Source organism: Hemiscyllium ocellatum, chromosome 4 (assembly GCF_020745735.1).
Source record: "Hemiscyllium ocellatum isolate sHemOce1 chromosome 4, sHemOce1.pat.X.cur, whole genome shotgun sequence".
Taxonomy (NCBI): Eukaryota; Metazoa; Chordata; class Chondrichthyes; order Orectolobiformes; family Hemiscylliidae; genus Hemiscyllium; species Hemiscyllium ocellatum.
In genome coordinates this window covers 141,885,809-141,906,883 of record NC_083404.1, presented here as the reverse complement: position 1 = coordinate 141,906,883, position 21,075 = coordinate 141,885,809, and the positions used below count along the sequence as shown (strand labels likewise).

Below are 21,075 nucleotides of genomic sequence, written 5' to 3'. Positions count from 1 at the left end.
CTGACCACAGAAGACATGAGGATAGCTAATGTGATTCCACTTTTCAAGAAGGGTGGTATACAAAACTAGTGAATTGCAGAGTAGATGGAGCTTGATCTAGACCAATGTGTGGTGCTGCACTTTGGTAAGGCATATCAGGATAGGACTTATACACTTAGTGGGGGCATGTTGCCAAACAAAACTACCCTTGGAGTGCAGGTTCATAGTTTGTTGAAAGTGCAGTCGCAGGTAAACAGGGTAGTGAAAGTAGCATTTGGTATGCTTTCCTTTATTGATCAGTGCATTGAGTATAGGAGTTGTAAGATCATGTTACATAGAACATACATAGAAGGATACAGCGCAGTACAGGCCCTTCGGCCCTCGATGTTGCGCCGACCGAATCCTACCTAACCTATACTAGCCCAATAACTTCCAAATGCCTATCCAATGCCCGCTTAAATGACCATAAAGAAGGAGAGTTCACCACTGATACGGGCAGGGCATTCCATGAACTCACAACCCGCTGTGTGAAGAATCTACCCCTAACATCTGTCCTATACCTACCACCCCTTAATTTAAAGCTATGTCCCCTAGTAACAGCTGACTCCATTAGCGGTAAAAGGTTCTCAGTGTCTACCCTATCTAAACCCCTAATCATCTTATACACTTCTATCAGATCTCCCCTAAACCTTCTCTTCTCCAATGAGAACAGCCCCAAGTGCCTCAGCCTTTCCTCATAAGATTTTCCTACCATTCCAGGCAACATCCTGGTAAACCTCCTCTGCACTCGTTCTAAAGCTTCCACATCCTTCCTATAGTATGGCGACCAAAACTGCACACAATACTCCAGATGAGGCCTCACCAGAGTCTTATACAACTGCAACATGACCTCAGGACTCCGGAACTCAATTCCTCTGCCAATAAAGCCCAGTACACCATATGCCTTCCTCACAGCACTGTTTACCTGGGTGGCAACTTTCAGAGATCTGTGTACATGGACACCAAGATCCCTCTGCTCATCCACACTACCAAGTAGCCTACCATTAGCCCAGTAATCCATCATCTTGTTATTCCTACCAAAGTGAACGACTTCGCACTTAGCTACATTGAATTCCATTTGCCACATTTCCGCCCAGCTCTGCAACTTATCTATATCCCGCTGTAACCTACCACTTCCTTCCTCACTATCCACAACTCCACCGACTTTTGTGTCATCCGCAAACTTGCTTACCCAGCTTTCAAGTCCTTCCTCTAGATCATTTATAAAGATAACAAAAAGCAATGGTCCCAAAACAGATCCTTGTGGTACACCGCTAGTAACTGCGCTCCAAGATGAACATAATCCATCAACTACTACCCTCTGTCTCCTTCCAGCCAGCCAATTCCTAATCCAAACCTCTAATGTATCCTCAATGCCATACCTCCGTAGTTTTAGCATTAGCCTACCATGGGGAACCTTATCGAACGCCTTACTAAAATCCATATACACAACATCTACTGCTTTACCCTCATCCACTTCCTTAGTCACCTTCTCAAAGAACTCAATAAGGTTTGTGAGGCACGACCTGCCCTTCACAAAACCATGCTGGCTATCCCTGATCACGTTATTCCTACCCAGATGATCATAAATTTTATCCCTTACCATTCTCTCTAAGACTTTGCCCACCACTGAAGTCAGACTCACTGGCCTATAGTTACTAGGGCTATCCCTACTCCCTTTCTTGAACAATGGGACCACATTCGCTATCCTCCAGTCCTCTGGTACTATTCCCGTTGACAATGACGACATAAAAATCCAGGCCAATGGCTCTGCTATCTCCTCCCTAGCTTCCCATAGGATCCTGGGGTAAATGCCATCAGGCCCAGGAGACTTATCTATATTCATCCTTTCCAATATTCCCAAAACCTCTTCCCTGCATATTTCCAGGGCATCCATTCTAATTATTTGTGATTCCATATTCACATCAGCAACAGTGTCCTGTTCCTGAGTGAATACTGATGAAAAGTACTGATTTAATGTCTCTCCAATCTCCTCCGCCTCCACACACAACAGTTGCATCTGTACAGGACATTAGTAAGACCACTTCTGGAATAGTGCATTCAATTCTGGTCTCCCTACTATAGGAAGGATGTTGTGAAACTTGAAAGGATTCAGAAAAGATTTAAAGTTGCCAGGTTGGAGGGTTTGAGCAATAGGACGAGGCTGAATAAGCCGGGGCTATTTTCCCTGGAGCATCAGACGCTGAGGAGTGACCTTACAGAGGTTTATGAAATCATGAGGAGCATGGATAGGCTTGAATTGTCAAAGTCTTTCCCTCAGGGTGGGGGAGTCCAAATCTAGATGGCATGGTTTAAGGTGAGGGGGCATAGACTTAAAAAGAATCGAAGGAGCAACTTTTTCACACAGAGATTAGTGAGTGTATGGGATGAGCTGCCAGAGGAAGTGGTGGAAGCTGGTATAAATTACAACATTCAAAAGACATCTGGATGGGGACAAACATAAGAAGGGTTTAGAGGGATTAGAAAGATTTAGAGGGATATGGGCCAATTGCTGGCAAATGGGACTAGATTAGGTTAGAATATCTGGTTGGCATGGATGAGTTGGACCGAAGAGTCTGTTTCCGTGTTGTATATCTCTATGACTCTATGACCAGTGAGTCTCCTATCAGTGGTAAGGAAATTCCTGGAAAACATTCTGAAGGAGAGAACTAATCTCCACTTGGAGAGACAAGGTTTGACTAGGGATAGTCAGCATGGCTTTGACAGAGGGAGATCATGTCGACCAAATTTGATTGATTTTCTCGAGGGGGTGATCAGGTTTCTAGATGAGGATAATGAAGTTAAAATGAAAACAGAAATTGCTGGAAAAGCTCAGCAGGTCGGGCAGCATCTGTGAAGAAATCTCAGAGTTAATGCTTCAGGTCTAGTGAACTTTCCTCAGGTCTGTTTTTATATCTGATTTCCAGCATCTGCAGTTCTTTCAGTTTTTATTTAGTAAGAGGTTAATGCAGTTTATATAGATTTCAGCGAAGTCTTTGACAAGGTCTCACATGGGAGACATACAGAAGATACAAAAGCCCATGGAATTCAGGATAGCTTGGCAAGTTGGATCCAAAATTAGCCTAGTGGTGAGAGGAAGAGTATGCTGGTTTGGAGGTTGTTTGTGAGACTATGGGCCAGTGTCTAGTGATTTACCACAAGGATCAGAGCTGGGTCCTTTATTATTCATTATATATATATATGTGTGTGTGATATAGAATAAAATACAGGAGCAATTATAAGGACATATGCAAATAACACAAAGATTGGCCAGTGTGCTGACAGTGAGGAAGAAGATCTTAAGTTAGATGGATTGGTCAGATTGGCAGATCAAATTTAACCATGATAAATGTGAGTGATGCACTTTGGAAGCATTAAGACAAGTGAGTATTCAATGAATGGTAGGACCCTAAGAAATTCAGAGGGACAGAGGCACCTTGGGGCGTTTGTCCACAGCTCCCTGAAGGCAGGAGGACAAGTTAATAGGGCGACTATGTAGGGACACGTTTTTAAAAAATCAATCATGGCATTCTCTATATGAGCAGGGAGATTATTTTGGAGCTGTACAAACTCTGGTTAGGTCACAGTTGGAGGACTGTGGTCAACACACCATAGGAAGGAAGTGATTGCAACGAAGAGAATGCAGAGGAGGTCCACCAGGATGTTTGCATGTGGTGGAACAGTTTATCTAGGAAGTGTGAAAATCTTGGGTTGTTTTCTTTAAAGTAGAGAAGTTTGAGAGGGGACCTGATTCAGGTACAGAAGATTGAGAGCATGTACAGCTAGGAAGCAGCTGTTCCCCTTGGTTAAACAAGGGGGTGTAATTTTATAATGATGGGCAGGAGGTGAAGACAGTATTTGAGAAAAATGCTTTTCACCCAGAGGGTAAATGCACTGTCTGGGAGGGTGGTTGAGGGGGAAACCTCAAAATCTTTAAAAATCACTTAACGTCATAATATTCAAGGCTACGGGTCAAGTGCGAGAAAGTAGTACTAGTGTAGAGTGAGAGTAGTTTTGTCGATGCAGATTCAATGGGCCAAATGATTTTATAATTTTAAGGCTAAGAGGTGATCTCATTGAGATATTTAAAATTATCAAGAGTTTCAAAGCAGTCTATATAGAGAAGATTCCTCTTGGGGGCATGAAATTACTCGAGGTCAAGTTGGCATAAGGAGGGAGGAAGTGTTGGGTATTCTAAAAGGCAAGTGCCCAGGTCCAGGTGGGATGGATTGCAGGTTATTGAGAGAAGCGTGAGAGGAAATACGTGGGGCCTTAACAGATATCTTGAGCATCCTTGAACAAGGGGGAGGTCCCAGAAGACTGGAGAATTGCTAATGTTATCTTTTCATTTAAGGAGGGTAGCAGGGATAATCCAGGTAATTATAGACTGGTAAGCCTAACGCCAATGAAAGGGAAGCTGCTGGAGAAGATACTGAGGGCGACGATCTATTTAGATTTGGAAAAAAATGGGCTTGTCAGTGATAGGCAGCATGGTTTTGTGTGGGAAGGTCATGTCTTACCAACTTAATAGAAATCATTGAGGAAATGACAAAGTTGATTGATGAGAACAAAGAAATGGCAGAAGAGTTGAACTGGTACTTTAGATCGGTCTTCACTGGGGAAGACACGAACAATCTCCCAGATGTAAAAGTGGCTGAAGGACCTGAACTGAAGGGAATTTATATTAGGCAGGAAATGGTGTTGGAGAAACTGTTAGGTCTGAAGGCTGATAAGTCCCCGGGACCTGATGGTCTGCATCCCAGGTTACTGAAGGAGGTGGTTCTAGAAATCATGGATGCATTGGTGATCATTTTCCAATATTCTATAGATTCAGGATCAGTTCCTGCGGATTGGAGGGTGATTAATGTTGTCCCACTTTTTAAGAAAGGAGTGAGAGAGAAAACAGAGAATTATAGACCAGTTAGTCTGACCACAGTGGTGGGAAAAATGCTGGAGTCAATTATAAAGGACAAAATTATGACACATCTGGATAGCAGTAACAGGATAGGTCAGAGTCAGCGTGGATTTACGAAAGGGAAATCATGCTTGACTAATCTTCTGGAATTTTTTGAGGATGTAACTCTGAAGATGGACAAGGGAGATCCAGTGGATGTAGTATACCTGGACTTTCAGAAAGCCTTTGATAAAGTCCCACATAGGAGGTTAGTGAGCAAAATTAGGGCACATGGTATTAGGGGCAAAATATTGACATGGATTGCAAATTGGCTGGCTGACAGGAAACAAAGAGTAGTGATAAACGGCTCCCCTTCGGAATGGCAGGCGGTGACCAGTGGGGTACCGCAGGGATCAGTGCTGGGACCGCAGAGTTTTACAATGTACATTAATGATATAGATGAAGGTATTAAAAGTAATATTAGCAAATTTGCTGATGACACAAAGCTGGGTGGCAGGGTGAAACGTGAGAAGGATACAGGGTGACCTGGACAGGCTAGGTGAGTGGATGAATGCATGGCAGATGCAGTTTAATGTGGATAAATGTGTGGTTATCCACTTTGGTGGCAAGAACAGGAAGGCAGATTACTACCTAAATTGAATCAAGTTAGGTAAAGGGGCAATACAGAGAGATCTGGGTGTTCTTGTACATCAGTCAATGAAAGCAAGCATGCAGGTACAGCAGGCAGTGAAGAAAGCTCATCGCATGCTGGCCTTCATAACAAGAGGAATTGAGTATAGAAGCAAAGAGGTCCTTCTGCAGCTGTACAGGGCCCTGGTGAGACCGCACCTGGAATATTTTACGCAGTTTTGGTCTCCAAACTTGAGGAAAGACATTCTGGCTATTGAGGGAGTGCAGCGTAGGTTCACAAGGTCAATTCCTGGAATGGTGGGACTATCTTACGCTGAAAGATTGGAGCGACTGGGCTTTTATAGGAGGTAAAAACAATGACTGCAGATGCTGGAAACCAGATTCTGGATCAGTGGTGCTGGAAGAGCACAGCAGTTCAGGCAGCATCCAACGAGCAGCGAAATCGAAGTTTCGGGCAAAAGCCCTTCATAGGGAATAAGGGCAGAGAGCCTGAAGCGTGGAGAGATAAGCTAGAGGAGGGTGGGGGTGGGGAGAAAGTAGCAGAGAGTACAATAGGTGAGTGGGGGAGGGGATGAAGGTGATAGGTCAGGGAGGAGAGGGTGGAGTGGATAGGTGGAAAAGGAGATAGGCAGGTAGGACAAGTCCGGACGAGTCATGGGGACAGCGCTGAGCTGGAAGTTTGGAACTAGGGTGAGTTTCGAAAAGTGTGGTGCTGGGAAAAGCACAGCAGGTCAGGCAGCATCTGAGGAACAGTGGAGTCAACGTTTCGGGCATAAGCACTTCATCGGGAATGAGGTGGGTTGGCAGGTGGGATGGGGTGGGGGGAATAAATATGATGGTAGGAGTGGGATGGCATGGGAAGGTAGCCGAGAAGGCAGTAAGTAGATGCAGATAGGAGGGGGTGATGGTGAAAGGTCAGAGTGGAGGGTCGAGCAGCTCATAGTGCCAAATCTCTACCAATTTGTAGGACATCTGAACAGGAGGTGAATCTCCTCATTGTAACAAACTGTTGGATATTTTATAAACTCATAACTGAGAGCGCAATTAACTCATCGTATTTTCCTGCTGTTTTGAGGCTGTTGTTTATGGTCCATTGGAATATGACTCTCACCTTCTCACACCATTAACATTCCCCAGAATATTTAGTTTTCAGGGTGATGCAGGTGAGTTGTCCACACTGGAATGCAGCTCATGGATACTCACACATTGAACAACGACGTGAAGCTCTGGAGAAACCGGTGAGTCCATCGTACTGTTCAACTTGGTGCTGCAACTTTTCTGAAGATATCTCTTTTTAACCTTTTTCCTTTTCACGCAAATTCAGTGAATGTCTTTGGGACAGCATAACCTATAAAATGTAATTTAAAAACAAAGATCGTCACTATTTCCTTCTCATTTTCATCTTCACATTTTGCACAATAAAATGTGATGTCCACATTCACAATGGCCACAGTCTATGCAATACCTGCCTTGGCATCAACAGGAACTATTTCATCGGTATTTCATAAGTACTTCAGTATTTTATCCATCAGTTCCTCATGGTGTACCACAGAGGAGCACTACTGTTCCAAAAGCTCCAATACTCTGATGCCCATGATGCTGCAAGGAATGTCAGGAACAAGAGGAGGGCATTTAGATCCTTGAGCCTAGCCCAATCGATTTGATTGTGCTTCATCAGCAGCTAAACTCCACTTACCAGTTTTTTGATCAATATCTTTGATATCTCGCCCCAAAGCAAATCCATCTTCAGTTTTTAAAACTCCAACTGACACCACCTCAAACCCACCCTATTCAGTCAGCTGTGAGAAGACTTGCACAGTTGCATTGTGCTTTATGTGGAATAGTGCTTGTTTTAAGTTCACTCCTCAACAGTTTACCTTAATTCTTTGTTCCTCTTCACCAGCTTTTCATTATCCTATTTAATTCTCTAATTGATTTCAACCGACACGAACCATACCTCAGTCTCTAAACACATGGCGAATCTACGTAACCATGAACATAATTTATTCCTTTAAGCCATGTTACAATTCTGGTGATTCTGATGTATGCTCTTTATAGTACAACTTAGATTGCCAAGGTATGATGACTAGAACTGAATGTAGTTCACCAGAAGGAATCTGATCAAGGCTCTGGGCAGCTAAAACACCACTTTCTGGTTTTTGAATCCCAGTGTCCTTGGAATAAATACCAAAACTATATTAACCTATTTGTTTCTTTTCAGATTCGTCCTATTCCTAGTGATCTGTGTACATGATCACCAAAATCAGTTCCAAATCTCTCACTAATAAGCAACTAGCCCAATCTGTCTTCTTCCGATCAAAATGCATGTTTCCCAAAACAAATCCAATTCCCAAAGTTTTGCCCATTCACTTGATACATTTGTATCAGTGGGTTTATCATTGAATCCTGTTATGGCTGTTTCTTTTATCGCTGTTAAAACATCATGTTCTAGAAAACTGTCCTGAATACATTCTAGAAATTCACTGCATTTACATCTATGATGCTTCCCATCTCTCAGTGACAAAATTGCTCTACCAGTGGAGACTTACATTTTCTCAGGCACAGAGCATTGCAGGATGAAGTAATAGTCTAATGAAGTGTTTAAAATGATTAAAGGATTTGCTGGGCAACTTCAAGACAAACTGTTGTGGGGATGGGGGACGAAAGATAGGGAGAGACAGGGGCCCACAGCGAGGGAGCACAACCTTGACATTAGGAATAGCCTGTTTAGAGTGATGTCAGGAAGCACATCTTCACACAAAAGGGAGTGAAGAGTGGAAATCTGATACATTTTCAACCCAAGAAAAGCAAAAATTGGAGGTGAACTGTACATTCCAGAAGTGCTAAGATTCATTCTGTGTAAGGGTATGAAGGGATTACAGAACCTAGCCAGAAGATGGAGTGATGCACAGATCAGCCATGAATTACTGAACAGACGTGAGCAGAATGCTGTCCTCCATTTCAATGTATTTGAGTTAAAAATCACACAACACCAGGATATAATCCAACAGGTTTATTTGGAAGCATTAACTTTCAAGGCGCTGCCTCTTCATCACAAGTCCCAACACCAGCACCTGCAAGTCACAATGTATTTAAACTAACTGAATACAGCTTAAAAGCTGACCATGCTGAAATGCAGGACAAACCTAATCTGTTATCTCCCTTTCCTGCTTACATTTCTCTTTAAGCCTGTTCTTGAACGCTTGTTTGTGATGGCTGGTATCACGGCCGTAGTTCTCCGCCTGTTGGCAGGCCCTGTCCAATTATTAACACAGAAACTAGGATGGAGAATTGGCTTTTCGGCCATTCAAGTCTGCTCTGGCATTCAATATGATCATGGTTGATCCTCTTTCTCAATATAATGCTCCAGCTTTCTCCCTTTCCCCTGGAAGCCTTTAACATGTAAAATTTTATCTATCTCTTTCTTGAATATATTCAAATGACTTTGATTTCACAGCCTTCAGTGGTAGAGAACGCCCAAGGTTCACTACCCTCTGTGTGAAGAAACATTTCCTCACTTCAGTGCGAAAATGTTTACCCCATGTGCTGAGACTGTCCCCTTCATCGAAGGGTCTGGGTTGAAAGCAAGTGATTGAGATTTGAATGAGAAAGAGTACAAGAAACATTTCGAATATACATAGGGCAATGTACTAGCCATGCTAATGATTAATAATCCTGTGAATGTGAGCTCAAAACATACATTGCTAAATCAGAGAAATAGAAATAAGTTTTCTTTTTAAACTATGAGATAAGAAGCAGCTCACAATAACAGTGACTGTGAAGTGGTCAGACTGCTGCAAGACCTCTGTTGTTTGTTGACATTGCTGTCCTGGACCAGTCCACTGATGGGTCTATCTGCTTTTGTCTCACACCAGTGTGGCTGAACCTTAAGCGTCAACTGAACATGAAGAAATAGCAGCAGTAGTAAGACATTTAGCTCCTCAAGCCTGCCCCACCATTCAATAAGATCATGTCTGATCTGCTCCATGCCTCAACTCTTCTTTCACGCCAGCTCAACAAAGCCATCAATCCCCGATATCTCAAAATTCTACCGACTTCTTTTTAAAAATATTTTCAGGCATTCGCTTTCATCTGGGAGAAGACACTCCTTCCCAGGTGTAGTCCAGAAAGCCAGTTAGTAACAAAGGACGATTTAACAAACAGACTTTCCAACCAACAGCTACGTCCTGACAATGAATTCAAACCAAAAGAAGAAACCCTTCAAGAGTGTAGCAGTCTGTTATTCATGTCCAGAGCTCACATCTGAAGCAGATGGGTCTCAACACTGAGGAATAAGAAGCTGCTTCTGTAGAGGATTATCTTGCAACCTCAATCATTTAAAAAGGCAAGGGCAGTAGATACAGGGAAATACCACCATCTGCAAGTTCCTCTCCGCACCACTCACCATCCTGATTTGGAAATATAACATTGTTCCTTCACTGTGGCTCGATCAAAATCCTGGAATTCCCTCCCTAACAGCACTGGGTGTCCCTATCCCAAAAGGGCTGCAGCAACTCAAAGCAGCAGCCTACCACCAGCTTATCCCAGGGCAAACAGGGACAAAAAACAAATGTTGGCCCAGCCAGCAATGCTCATATTGCATCAATGATTAAAAAAACACCAAATGATGCCATGAGGGGTATGGGTTATCATTTCTATGTTGCAAGATTCTGAATATCTAATTCAGTACAAGTAGTGAGGATACCTTGCAAGTCTTTTCCTCTTCTGATTCTCCCTCCCTCAGCTATGAAGTTGCTGAATTCCAGTAACAAAGTTTCTTGGCTCCAGTTCCAAGACTCTCCCACTGCTAGCTAACCTTTTGGGTTTTCACATAACATCAGTCATGCTGTGCTTTGACGGCAGTCTCTGCTTCAGTTGTAATTATTAAGCTTGTGCCTTATTAGTTATTTCACAACACTGAACAATTAAGCTGCTCTGACTCTCATCAATCCGCTTTATAACCTCAGAAACCTCAGCTGGGCCGAGTGAAAGTAAACAAGTTTGAATTCCAAAACCTTTCTTCGTAACTTGGATTCCTGGGATCACCTTAGTTACTTGGCACCACGCCTCATACAAAGCAGGTAATGAGCTAGCAGGGAGCTGGAATTCAGACCTGCACAGGTTGTACAAGATAGGACAGTCTAATATCCCACAAAGGTGAAGTGTTTAACTTACTTTCATTCACTGGCCTCTTCCACCCAATAACCTTTGTTTCTTTAGACAGAGAGATTAAGATTTTACAGCAGAATAGCACAATTAGTGACTCTTTTCACTTCTGATACCCCAGTCTGTCATTCCTGATCAAGTCAATCCGCATTCCCAGAATCACATAAATATTACGGTGCAGGAGACCAATCAACCTCTCATGTCTGCATTGATTTTCCAAATGAATGTCTCACCCAAGTTCATGCTTCCTGTTACTGTATGCATTCTTCCTTCCCAAATAACCCTCAATCCCTTTAGAAGCTTTGACCACGACCACCAGTCTCAGGCAGTGCAATCCAGAGCAGAACTAGTTTCCTTACATCATTTTTGTTTCTTTAACAAACTCTATAAAATCTGCACCCATTCATTCTCAAAGCTTTAATAAGTGGGAATGGTTTCTCCACATTGGCTCTCTCAAGATCCTTCACAGAACACAAAACATTACAGCCCACTTATAGGCCCTTTAGCCCTCAATGTTGCGCCGACCTGTGGAACCAATCTGAAGCCCATCTAACCTATACTATTCCATTCTCATCCATATGTCTATCCAATGACCACTTAAATGCCCTCAAAGTTGGCAACTCCACTACTGTAAAAAGTGAGGTCTGCAGATGCTGGAGATCACAGTTGAAAATGTGTTGCTGGTTAAAGCACAGCAGGTCAGGCAGCATCCAAGGAATAGGAAATTCGACGTTTCGGGCATAAGCCCTTCATCAGGAATGGATTCCTGATGAAGGGCTTATGCCCGAAACGTCGAATTTCCTATTCCTTGGATGCTGCCTGACCTGCTGTGCTTTAACCAGCAACACATTTTCAACTCCACTACTGTTGCAGGCAGTGTGTTCCACATCCCTACTACTCTCTGACATCTGTCCTATATCTATCACTCCTCAATTTAAAGCAATGTCCCCTCGTGCTAGCCATCACCATCTAAGGAAAAAGGCTCTCACTGTCCAACCTACCTAACTGTCTGATTATCTGGTACGTCTCAAGTCACCTCTCAACCTTCTTCTCTCTAACAAAAATAGCCTCAAGTCCCTTAGCCTTTCCTTCCAGACCAGGCAATATCCTGGTAAATCTCCTCTGAACCCTTTCCAAAGCTTCCACATCCTTCCTATAATGTGGTGACCAGAACTGTACACAATACTCCAAATGTGGCCATACCACACTTTTGGACAGCTGCAGCATGGTTCCAAAACTCAATCCTTCCAGTAATAAAAGCTAACACACCATACACCTTCTTAACAACCCTATCAACTTGAGTGGCAACTTTCAAGGATCTATGTATATGGACACAGAGATCTCTCTGCCCATCTACACTACCAAGAATCTTACCATTAGTGCAGTACTCTGCATTCCTGTTACTCCTTCCAAAGTGAATCACCCCACACTTTTCCACATTAAACTCCATTACCATTTCGCAGCCCAGCTCTACAGCTTATCCAGGTCTCTCTGTAACCTATCACATCCTTCATCACTACTCACAACTCTACCAACTTCAGTGTCATCCAGAAATTTACTAACCCATTCTTATATGCCCTCATCCAGGTCATTTATAAAAATGACAAACAGCAGTGGCCCCAAAACAGATCCTTGTGGTACCAAACTAGTAAATGAACTGCAGGATGAATATTTCTCACCAACCACCACCCTCTGTCTTCTTTCAGCTAGCCAACTTCTGATCCAAACCGCTTAATCACCCTCAATCCCATGCCTCCGTATTTTATGCAGTGGCCTACCATGGGGAACCTTACCAAATGCCTTACTGAAATCCATATACACCACATCAACTGCTTTACCCTCATCCACCTGTTTGGTCACCTTCTCAAAGAAGGTTTGTGAGCATGACCTACCCTTCACAAAACCGTGTTGACTATCCCTCATCAACTTATTCCTTTCTAGATTATTATAAATCCAATATCTTGTAACCCTTTCCAACATTTTACCCACAACCGATATAAAGCTCACGGATCTATAATTTCCAGGGTTGTCTCTACTCCCCTTCTAATGGAACAACATTTGTTATCCTTCAGTCTTCTGGCACTATTCCTGTAGACAATGATGACATAAAGTTCAAAGCCAAAGGCTCTGCAATCTCCTCCCTGGCTTCCCACAGAATCCTAGTATAAATCTCATCCAGTCTAGGGGACTTATCTATTTTTACACTTTCCAGAATTGCTAACTCCTCCTCCTTATGCACCTCAATCCCATCTAATCTAGTAGTCTGCATCTCAGTATTCTCCTTGACCATATTGTCTTTTTCTAGTGTAAATACTGACAAAACGTAATCATTTAGCACTTTCCCTATCTTCTCTGACTCCACGCACAACTTGCCACGACAATGCTTAATTTGCTCTAATCTTGCTCTAGTCATTCTTATATTGCGGATATACCTATACAAAGCCTTAGGGCTTTCGTTGATCCTATCCGGCAACCACTTCTCATGTCTCCTCCTGGCTCTTGTTAGCTCCTTCTTTAGGTCTTTCCTGGCTAACTTTTAACTCTTAAGTGCACAATTTGAACCATCACATCTCATCCATAAACGTACCACCCTCTGTGTGAAAAAGTTGCCCCTTAGGTCTCTTTTATATCTTTTCCCTCTCACCCTAAACCTATGCCCCTCTAGTTCTGGACTCCCCCACCCCAGGGAAAAGACTTTGTCTATTTATCCTATCCATGCCCCTCATAATTTTGTAAACCTCTACATGGTCACCCTCAGCCTCCGATGAAGTTTGGCCTCCGCATCATAACAATATAGATCTCTGATCTAGTAATCCATTACTCCACTCTCCTTCTTTTTCTCCTTAAACCTGTACTCCTAGAACATTTGTCTAGGTCTCTGGATTCTAGTCTGATGACATAATGACTACACTATTGCCTCCCCTTGATCATAATAGTAAAGCAGAATTATTTTTAAACGATGAGAAACTTGTAAATGTTGCTATTCAGAGGCTTCTGGGTGACCTTATAACAAAGCCACATAGTTCACTACAGATACCACTGCAGGTATGTAGGCATTGAGTATGCTTACATCTATTGCAAGGCGTTTGGAGTTCAAGAGTTGTACAGATTGTCTAACTGAAACCACATCAGGCAGACTGTGCTTGTTTTTAGTTTCCATACTGAAGGATGGATAAGGTTACAATTGGGGGCTTTAATCAGAGAGTAGGAATGTTTTGCCTGCAACAGTCGTAGATTCGCCAACTTTAAGCACATTTAAGTCGTCATTGGACAAGCATATGGACGTACATGGAATAGTGTAGGTTAGATGGGCTTCAGATTGGTATGACTGGTTGGCGCAACATCGAGGACCGAAGGGCCTGTACTGCGTTGTAATGTTCTATCCTCACATAAGCCGCCTTCTTCTTCCTCATGTTTTGAAAAAGTCAATCAGATCTCCTCTGTGTTCTCTTCTCCCGAGCAAATTGCTCCTAAAATCTGCAATTTATCTTGGTAACCAAAGTTCCTCATCCCTTGAACCATTCTTGTAAACCTCTTCTGCACCATCTCCAATGCCTTCACATTCTTCCAAAAGTGCTTGCTCTTGTTCTCTCTGCCCCTATGAATAAAGCTGAGGATTCTACCCCTTTTAGAGTAATCCCTTTATTTTAAACATTCTGCCCATGTTACTCCTACCCAAGTGCATCACTTCAATCTTTTCCACACTGATCATCAGAGCTGCCCACTCCACAAACCTTTCTATGTCCTTATCAAGTGCTACGGCATCCTCCTCAATTTACAATGCCCCCAAGTTTTGTTTCATATGCAAATTCTGAAATTTGCCCAGTACAGCAAGGTTCAGATCATTAATTATATATATATATATATATATATATATATATCAGGAAACACAAAGGGCCCAGCACTGATTCTGTGGAACTAGAGTATAATCTTTGCTCAAGCCAAAATAATCATCCACAAACCATTACTTTGTTTTCTGTAGCTAAGCTAATTTTGTATCCAATTTGTAACCAACCCATATTTCTTTATATGTGTATTCATATTGTCCCAAACTACTGTTTCCAGAAGTTTCCCAATCACCAAACTTAAACTTACAGAAACAAACTGGGAGCATGATTAGAGCAGTAACCCAGTTGACTTTGGTCCCCCATTCAATATGATCGAGACTGTTCATCCAAATAGATTGTCTACTCCTGTTTTTTTTACACTATATCCTTTGATCCTTTTAACTCCAAGTACTGTATCCAATTCCTTCTTGAGATGATGCAATGTTCTGACTGCCTTCTGCGATAGTGAATTCCACAGGCTCACCACTGTCTGGGTGAATCAATTTATCTTCATTTTATTTTACTCATTCACAGCATGACTGCATCACTGGCTAGGGCAGCATTTATTGCCCATCTCAGAGGGCAGTTAGGAGCCAACCACATTGCTGTGGGTCTGTAGTCACATGTAGGTCAGACCAGGTAAAGATGGCAGTTTCCTTCCTGAAGGACATCAGTGACCCAAATGGGCTTTTTTCCAAAAATTGACAAAGATTTCATGCTCATTATTAGACTCTTAATTCCAGATTTTTATTGGATGCAAATTCAATCATCTGCTGTGGCAAAATTCAAAATAATATTTCCTGGGTCTCTGGATTAGTCATGCAGTGATAATACCACCAGGTCACTGTCACCCCAGAGTTCGATACAGTCCTTTAGCTCAAAAGCACAGCAGATCAGGCAGCATCCTAGGAGCAGGAGAAGCAACATTTTGGGTATAATCCCTTCATTAGGAATGAGGAATAAGCATTTCTCATTGCTGATGAAGGGCTTATGCCCGAGACATCGGCTCTTCTGCTCCTCGGATGCTGCCTGACCTGCTGTGCTTTTCCAGCACACCACATTCGAATCTAATCTCCAAATCTGCAGTCTTCACTTTCTCCACAACATTTCAGCTGAAGACTAACTAAGCATCTCATACAAGTTCAATATATTTTCCTTGCTCTTGTTGTCTCTGCCCCCTATGAATAAAGCCGAGGATACTGGACGCTTTTTAAATGTTCTCTCAATCGGTCTTTCTGCTCCTCCATGCCTTTAGAATAATCCTTTTATTTTAGGCATGTTACTCCTACCAGAATGCATCATCTCAATTTTTTGCAAACTGACCACCATTAGAGCTGCCTACTTCACAAACTTTTCTATGCCATTTTCAAGTACCACATCTCATCACAGCCAAACACAGAAACTAAGAGTAGGAATAGGCCATTCAGCCCCTTGGTGCCAGCTCTGTCATTCGATATGATCATGGTTGATGCACTGTACTCAGAACCACCTCCCTTGTGATTGTAATTTCACTAAATTTTCCTGTCCCATCCATCTCAATTAGCAGTTATTACTGGAATTATTTTTTGTATCCTCTGTAGTAAAGATTGAAGCAAAATATTTATTTCTTCTGCCATTTCCTTATTATCTACTATTAACTCCCCTTTCTCAGACTTTACAGGACCTACACTCACTTGATTTATATGATTCCTCTTTAAATACCTGCAGAAGTTATTACTATCCATTTTTACACACCTAGATATCTTCCTCTTAAACACCACTTTCTTCATCCTGATTAACCTTTTAGTCATTCTGCACCCTTTCAGTCATATTCTAACCAAATATCTGACTTGTCAATCATTTTTCTATAAATATGAGGTTCCCCAACTTTCTCAATTAACCAGGAATGATGGTTCCTTCCTTTGAATATTTTTAATAATAGAAAAATACTTATTCTGAGGATGCCGAAATATCCTTTTGAATATCTGCTAATGCTCTGCTGATCTATCTCCTAATCTCGTTTCCCATCTCACTTCAGCTACCTCATTCATGCCAACAGAGATGTCCTTATTTAGGTTTAAATCATTAACCTTAGATCCAACCTTTGCTCTTTCAAACTAGTTGCAAAATTCAATCATACTGGGCTTGATGCTACCGAGAGGTACCTTAACTCTGAGGTCACTAATTAATCCTAACACATTGCACAATACCAAGTCTAACATAACCTGCTCTCTGGCCAGCTTCAAAAATGCTATTGTAAGAAACTCTCTCAAAAGTGTTTTATGACACTTATCCAGGACACTATTGCCAATCTGGCTTTCACTGTTTCGATGTAGATTAAAGTCACCATGTTGATTGCTCTCTCTTTATCACAAACAATCAATCCTACTTCTTGGACACTTTGTGCCACATTGCACTTGTCAGGGGGCCTGCCAACTGCTCTAACTTGTAATTTCTTCCCCACATTTACACCAAAATACTTCCATATCCTGAAAAATAAATTAGGGCAGGAAAGGGAGAGAGCGTCAGGAGGCACAGGTGAGTGTAGTGGCCATCAATGAGGTGGTGCGGAGTAAGCTGAAAGGTCTGAAGGCAAATGAATCACTCAGACTGGATAGACTACACCCCAGAGTTCCGCAGAAGATAGCTGAAGAGATTTTAGAGGCATTAGTGATGATCTTTCTGGAATCATTGGAGTCAGAAAGGGTCAAAGCGGCTGGAAAATGACAAATGCAACACCTCTGTTTAAAAAGGGAGAGAGTCAGAAGGAGGGACCTTGGTTGTTGGTAAGATGTTAAAAATGAGATTGCAGAGTACTTGGAAGTGCATGGTACAATAGGGCTGAGTCAGCCAGCTTTGTCAGGGGAGGTGATACCTGAAATCTGCTCGAACTCTTTGAGGAAGTAATGAGTAGGTTAGCCAAAGGAGAGCCAGTGGACATGATCTATTTGGATTTCCAGAAGGCCTTTTGCAAGGTGCAGCACTGGAGGCGGTGAAATAATATAACAGCCCATGGTGTTAGGCACAAGAAACTGACATGGATAGGATTGGCTGACTGGCAGAAGGCAGAGAGTAGAGATAAAGAGGTCTTTTCCAGGTGGGAGCCACTGACCAGTGGAGTTCCGCAGGGGTCAGTATTGGAACCATAACAATTCAAGTTATACATGAACAATTTGGACAAAGGAACTAAGGGCATCATTGTTAAGTTTTCAGATGACACAAAGATAGGTGGAGATACAGGTGATGTTGAGGAATTGGGAAGCGTGCCAAAGGACTTGAGATGTGCAAACACATGGAGGATGGAATACAATGTGGGAAAGTGACAGGTTATGCACTTTGGTAGGAAGAATAGAGGCATGGAATGTTTTCTGAAAGGGGAAATCTGAAGCACAAAGGGAATTAGAAGTTCTGGTTCAGGATTTTTAAGGTTAACTTGGAGGTTTAGTTGATGATTTCAAGAGGGCTAGAATACAAAAAGAGTATTGCTGAGGCTGTATAAGGCTTTGGAAATATTGTGAGCAATTTTGGAGAAAATTTGTAGCTCTGGTTGTGGATCAGGTTATAACTTTGCTCACTGAGCTGGTCGGTTTGTTCTCAGACAGTTTTTCAACATACAAGATAACATCATCAGTGAGCCTCCGATGAAGCACTGGTGTTCTGTCTCGCTTCCTATTTATGTATCTTGGTCTGTTGTGGTGGATGAAATCATTTCTGGTTCTTTTTCTGAGAGGCTTGTACATGGAGTCCAAATGGGAAGCAAACTTACAACTTGATATTGTGAGCAACTGTGGGCTCCATATCTAAACGCGAATGGGCTAGCATTGGAGGGGGTCCAGAGGCGATTTCCAAGAATTATCCCGGGGTTAAGGGCTTTCCATACGAGGAGAGTTTGAGGACTCTGGGTCTGTACTCATGCAGGTTAGAAGGGTGAGGGGGAACCTGATTGAAACTTACAGAATACTGAGAAGCTGGATACAGTGGATGTGGAGAAGATGCTTCTATTAGTACGAGAGATAGCCTCAGAGTGAATGGGTGACCCTTTAGAACTGAGATGAGGAGGAACTTCTTCACCCAGAGGGTGATTAATCTGTTGAACTCATTGCCTCAGAAAGCTGTGGAGGTCAAGTCACTGAGTGTATTTAAGACAGAGAGAAGTTCTTGATTAGAGTCAGACAGCCATAGGGATGTACCGCACGGAAACAGACCATTCGACTCATCCATGCCAACCAAATATCCCAACCCAATCTTGTACCACTTGCCAGCAGATGCCCACATCCCTCCAAACTCTTCCTATTCATATACCCATCCAGATGCCTTTTAAATGTTGCAATTGTACCAGCCTTCACCACTTCCTCTGGTAGCTCATTCCATACATGTACCACCCTCTGTGTGAAAAAGTTGCCTCTGAGCTCTCTTTTATATCTTTCCCCTCTCACCCTAAACCTGTCTGTCTAGTTCTGGACTGCCCCATCCCAGAGAAAAGACATTGTCTATTTACCCTATCCACGCCCCTCATGATTTTATAAACCTGTATGAGGTCACCCCTCAGCCTTCAATGCTCCAGGGAAAACAGCCCTAGCCTGTTCAGCGTCTCCCTATAGCTCAAATGCTCCAACCCTGCCAACATCCTAGTAAATCTTTTCTGAACCCTTTCAGGTTTTACAACACCTTTCCAATACGAAGGAGACTAGAACTGCATGCAATACTCCAACAGTGGCCTAACCAATGTCCTGCACAGCCACTATATGACCTCCCAACTCCTGTACTCAATACTCTGACCAATAAAGGAAAGCAGACCAAGCGCCTTCTTCACTATCCTACCTCCTACTTTCAAGGAGCTATGAACTTGCACTCCAAGGTCTCTTTGTTCAGCAACACTCCTTAGGACCTTACCATTAAGTGCATAAGTCCTGCTAAAATTTCCTTTCTGAAAATGCAACACCTTACATTTATCTAAATTAAACTCCATCTCCAACTCCTCAGCCCATTGGCCCATCTGATCAAGATCCCGTTGTAAGCTGAGGTAACCTTCTTCGCTGTGCACTACAACTCCAATTTTGGTGTCATCTGCAAACTTACTAACTATACCTCTTATGCTCACATCCAAATCATTTATATAAATGACAAAAAGTAATGGACCTAGCACCAATCCTTGTGATGCTGTCCTGGTCACAGGCCTCCAGTCTGAAAAACAACTCTCCACCACCACCCTGTCTTCTATCTTCGAGTCAGTATCCAAATGGCTAGTGGTCCCTGTATTCTATGAGATCTAACCTTGCTAATCAGTCTCCCATGTGGAACCTTGTCAAACGCCTTACTGAAGTCCGTATAGATCACGTCCACTGTTCTGCCCTCATCAATCCTCTTTGTTACTTCTTCAAAAAAAACTCAATCAAGTTCATGAGATATGATGTCCCATGCACAAAGCCATGTTGACTATCCCTAATCAGTTTTTGCCTTTCCAAATACATGTACATCCTGTCCCTCAGGATTCCCTCCAACAACTTGCCCACCATTGAAGTCAGGCCCACCATTGAGATCAGGCCCACCAGTCTCTAATTTTCTGGCTTGTCCTTACCACCCTTCTTAAATAATTGCACCACATTAGTCAACCTCCAGTCTCCGGCATCTCACCTGTGACTATCAATGATACAAATATCTCAGCAACAGTGAAGGGATTGAGGTTTTGCTCTTTGATCTTATGGTCTAACAGATATCAAGATGAAAATCATTTCTAGTTATTGCAAAATGCGATTGTTAATTAACAGCTCTACTCCCCTCTGCAACCACTACAGCAGCTTCTTATTTTTCTTTAATCTCATGCACCGCTCAATACTCAGGAGCCAAAGCCAGTCATCCTGAAGCCACTCTTTTTTAATTCATTTAAGGGACAAGGGTGTTACTAGATCTGCCAGCATTTATTGCCTATCCCTAATTGCCTAGAGGGCAGTCAAGAGTCAACCGCATTGCTGTGGGTCTAGAGTCATGTGTAGATAATCCTTACTAGGCCAAGAACATTGGAATAGGAAAGAAATACTTTGCCCCTTGAGGATGTTCCATCATTCAATATAATTTGGAGAGTTCAGCATCATCCGAGGCTTGGTGCCGAGGGAGTGCTGCGCCTTCCAAGGTTCGGTGCCAAGGGAGTGCCGCACCTCGACGGCGTGGCACATCTTTCAACTACACACCCCCATCACTATCTACACACAAGAGAATGACTTTGCTCATATATACGTTTGAAAGGTAACAGCAATTGTATTGATCTTGTGATAGATGCTCCTTTAGCGTGTCTGTCAGCTTTAATGGGGCACATTAAATGACTGACAGCAAAAACAGCTAACCTGCTTCTAAACACATGTCCTGGTACAGGTCACTGAATAATCATCTGCAGCAGCCTCCCATAAAATGATCTACTCCTGTGTCCCAAGCTCAGCCAAGCCGGTACCAATTGTATCAAGACAGGTATTGCATAGACTGCAGTTGGTCACGGTACCCAGTCTGCTATCAAACATGTACCAATTTCAAGGCAGAAAGCTCCTT

The 21,075-nt window shown here is 42.6% G+C and overlaps 1 protein-coding gene across 3 annotated transcripts in view; it reads right to left on the bottom strand.

The window, feature by feature from the left end:
• Positions 1-21,075, bottom strand: part of LOC132815145 (anion exchange protein 2-like) — a 260,861-nt gene that overhangs the window by 141,101 nt on the left and 98,685 nt on the right. For all 3 annotated transcript variants that reach the window (XM_060823950.1, XM_060823951.1, XM_060823952.1), the window contains one exon: positions 6,767-6,911. In XM_060823950.1, coding sequence (XP_060679933.1) covers positions 6,767-6,811 — 45 coding nt within the window. In that variant the 5' untranslated portion in view covers positions 6,812-6,911. The remainder of the gene's footprint in view (positions 1-6,766; positions 6,912-21,075) is intronic.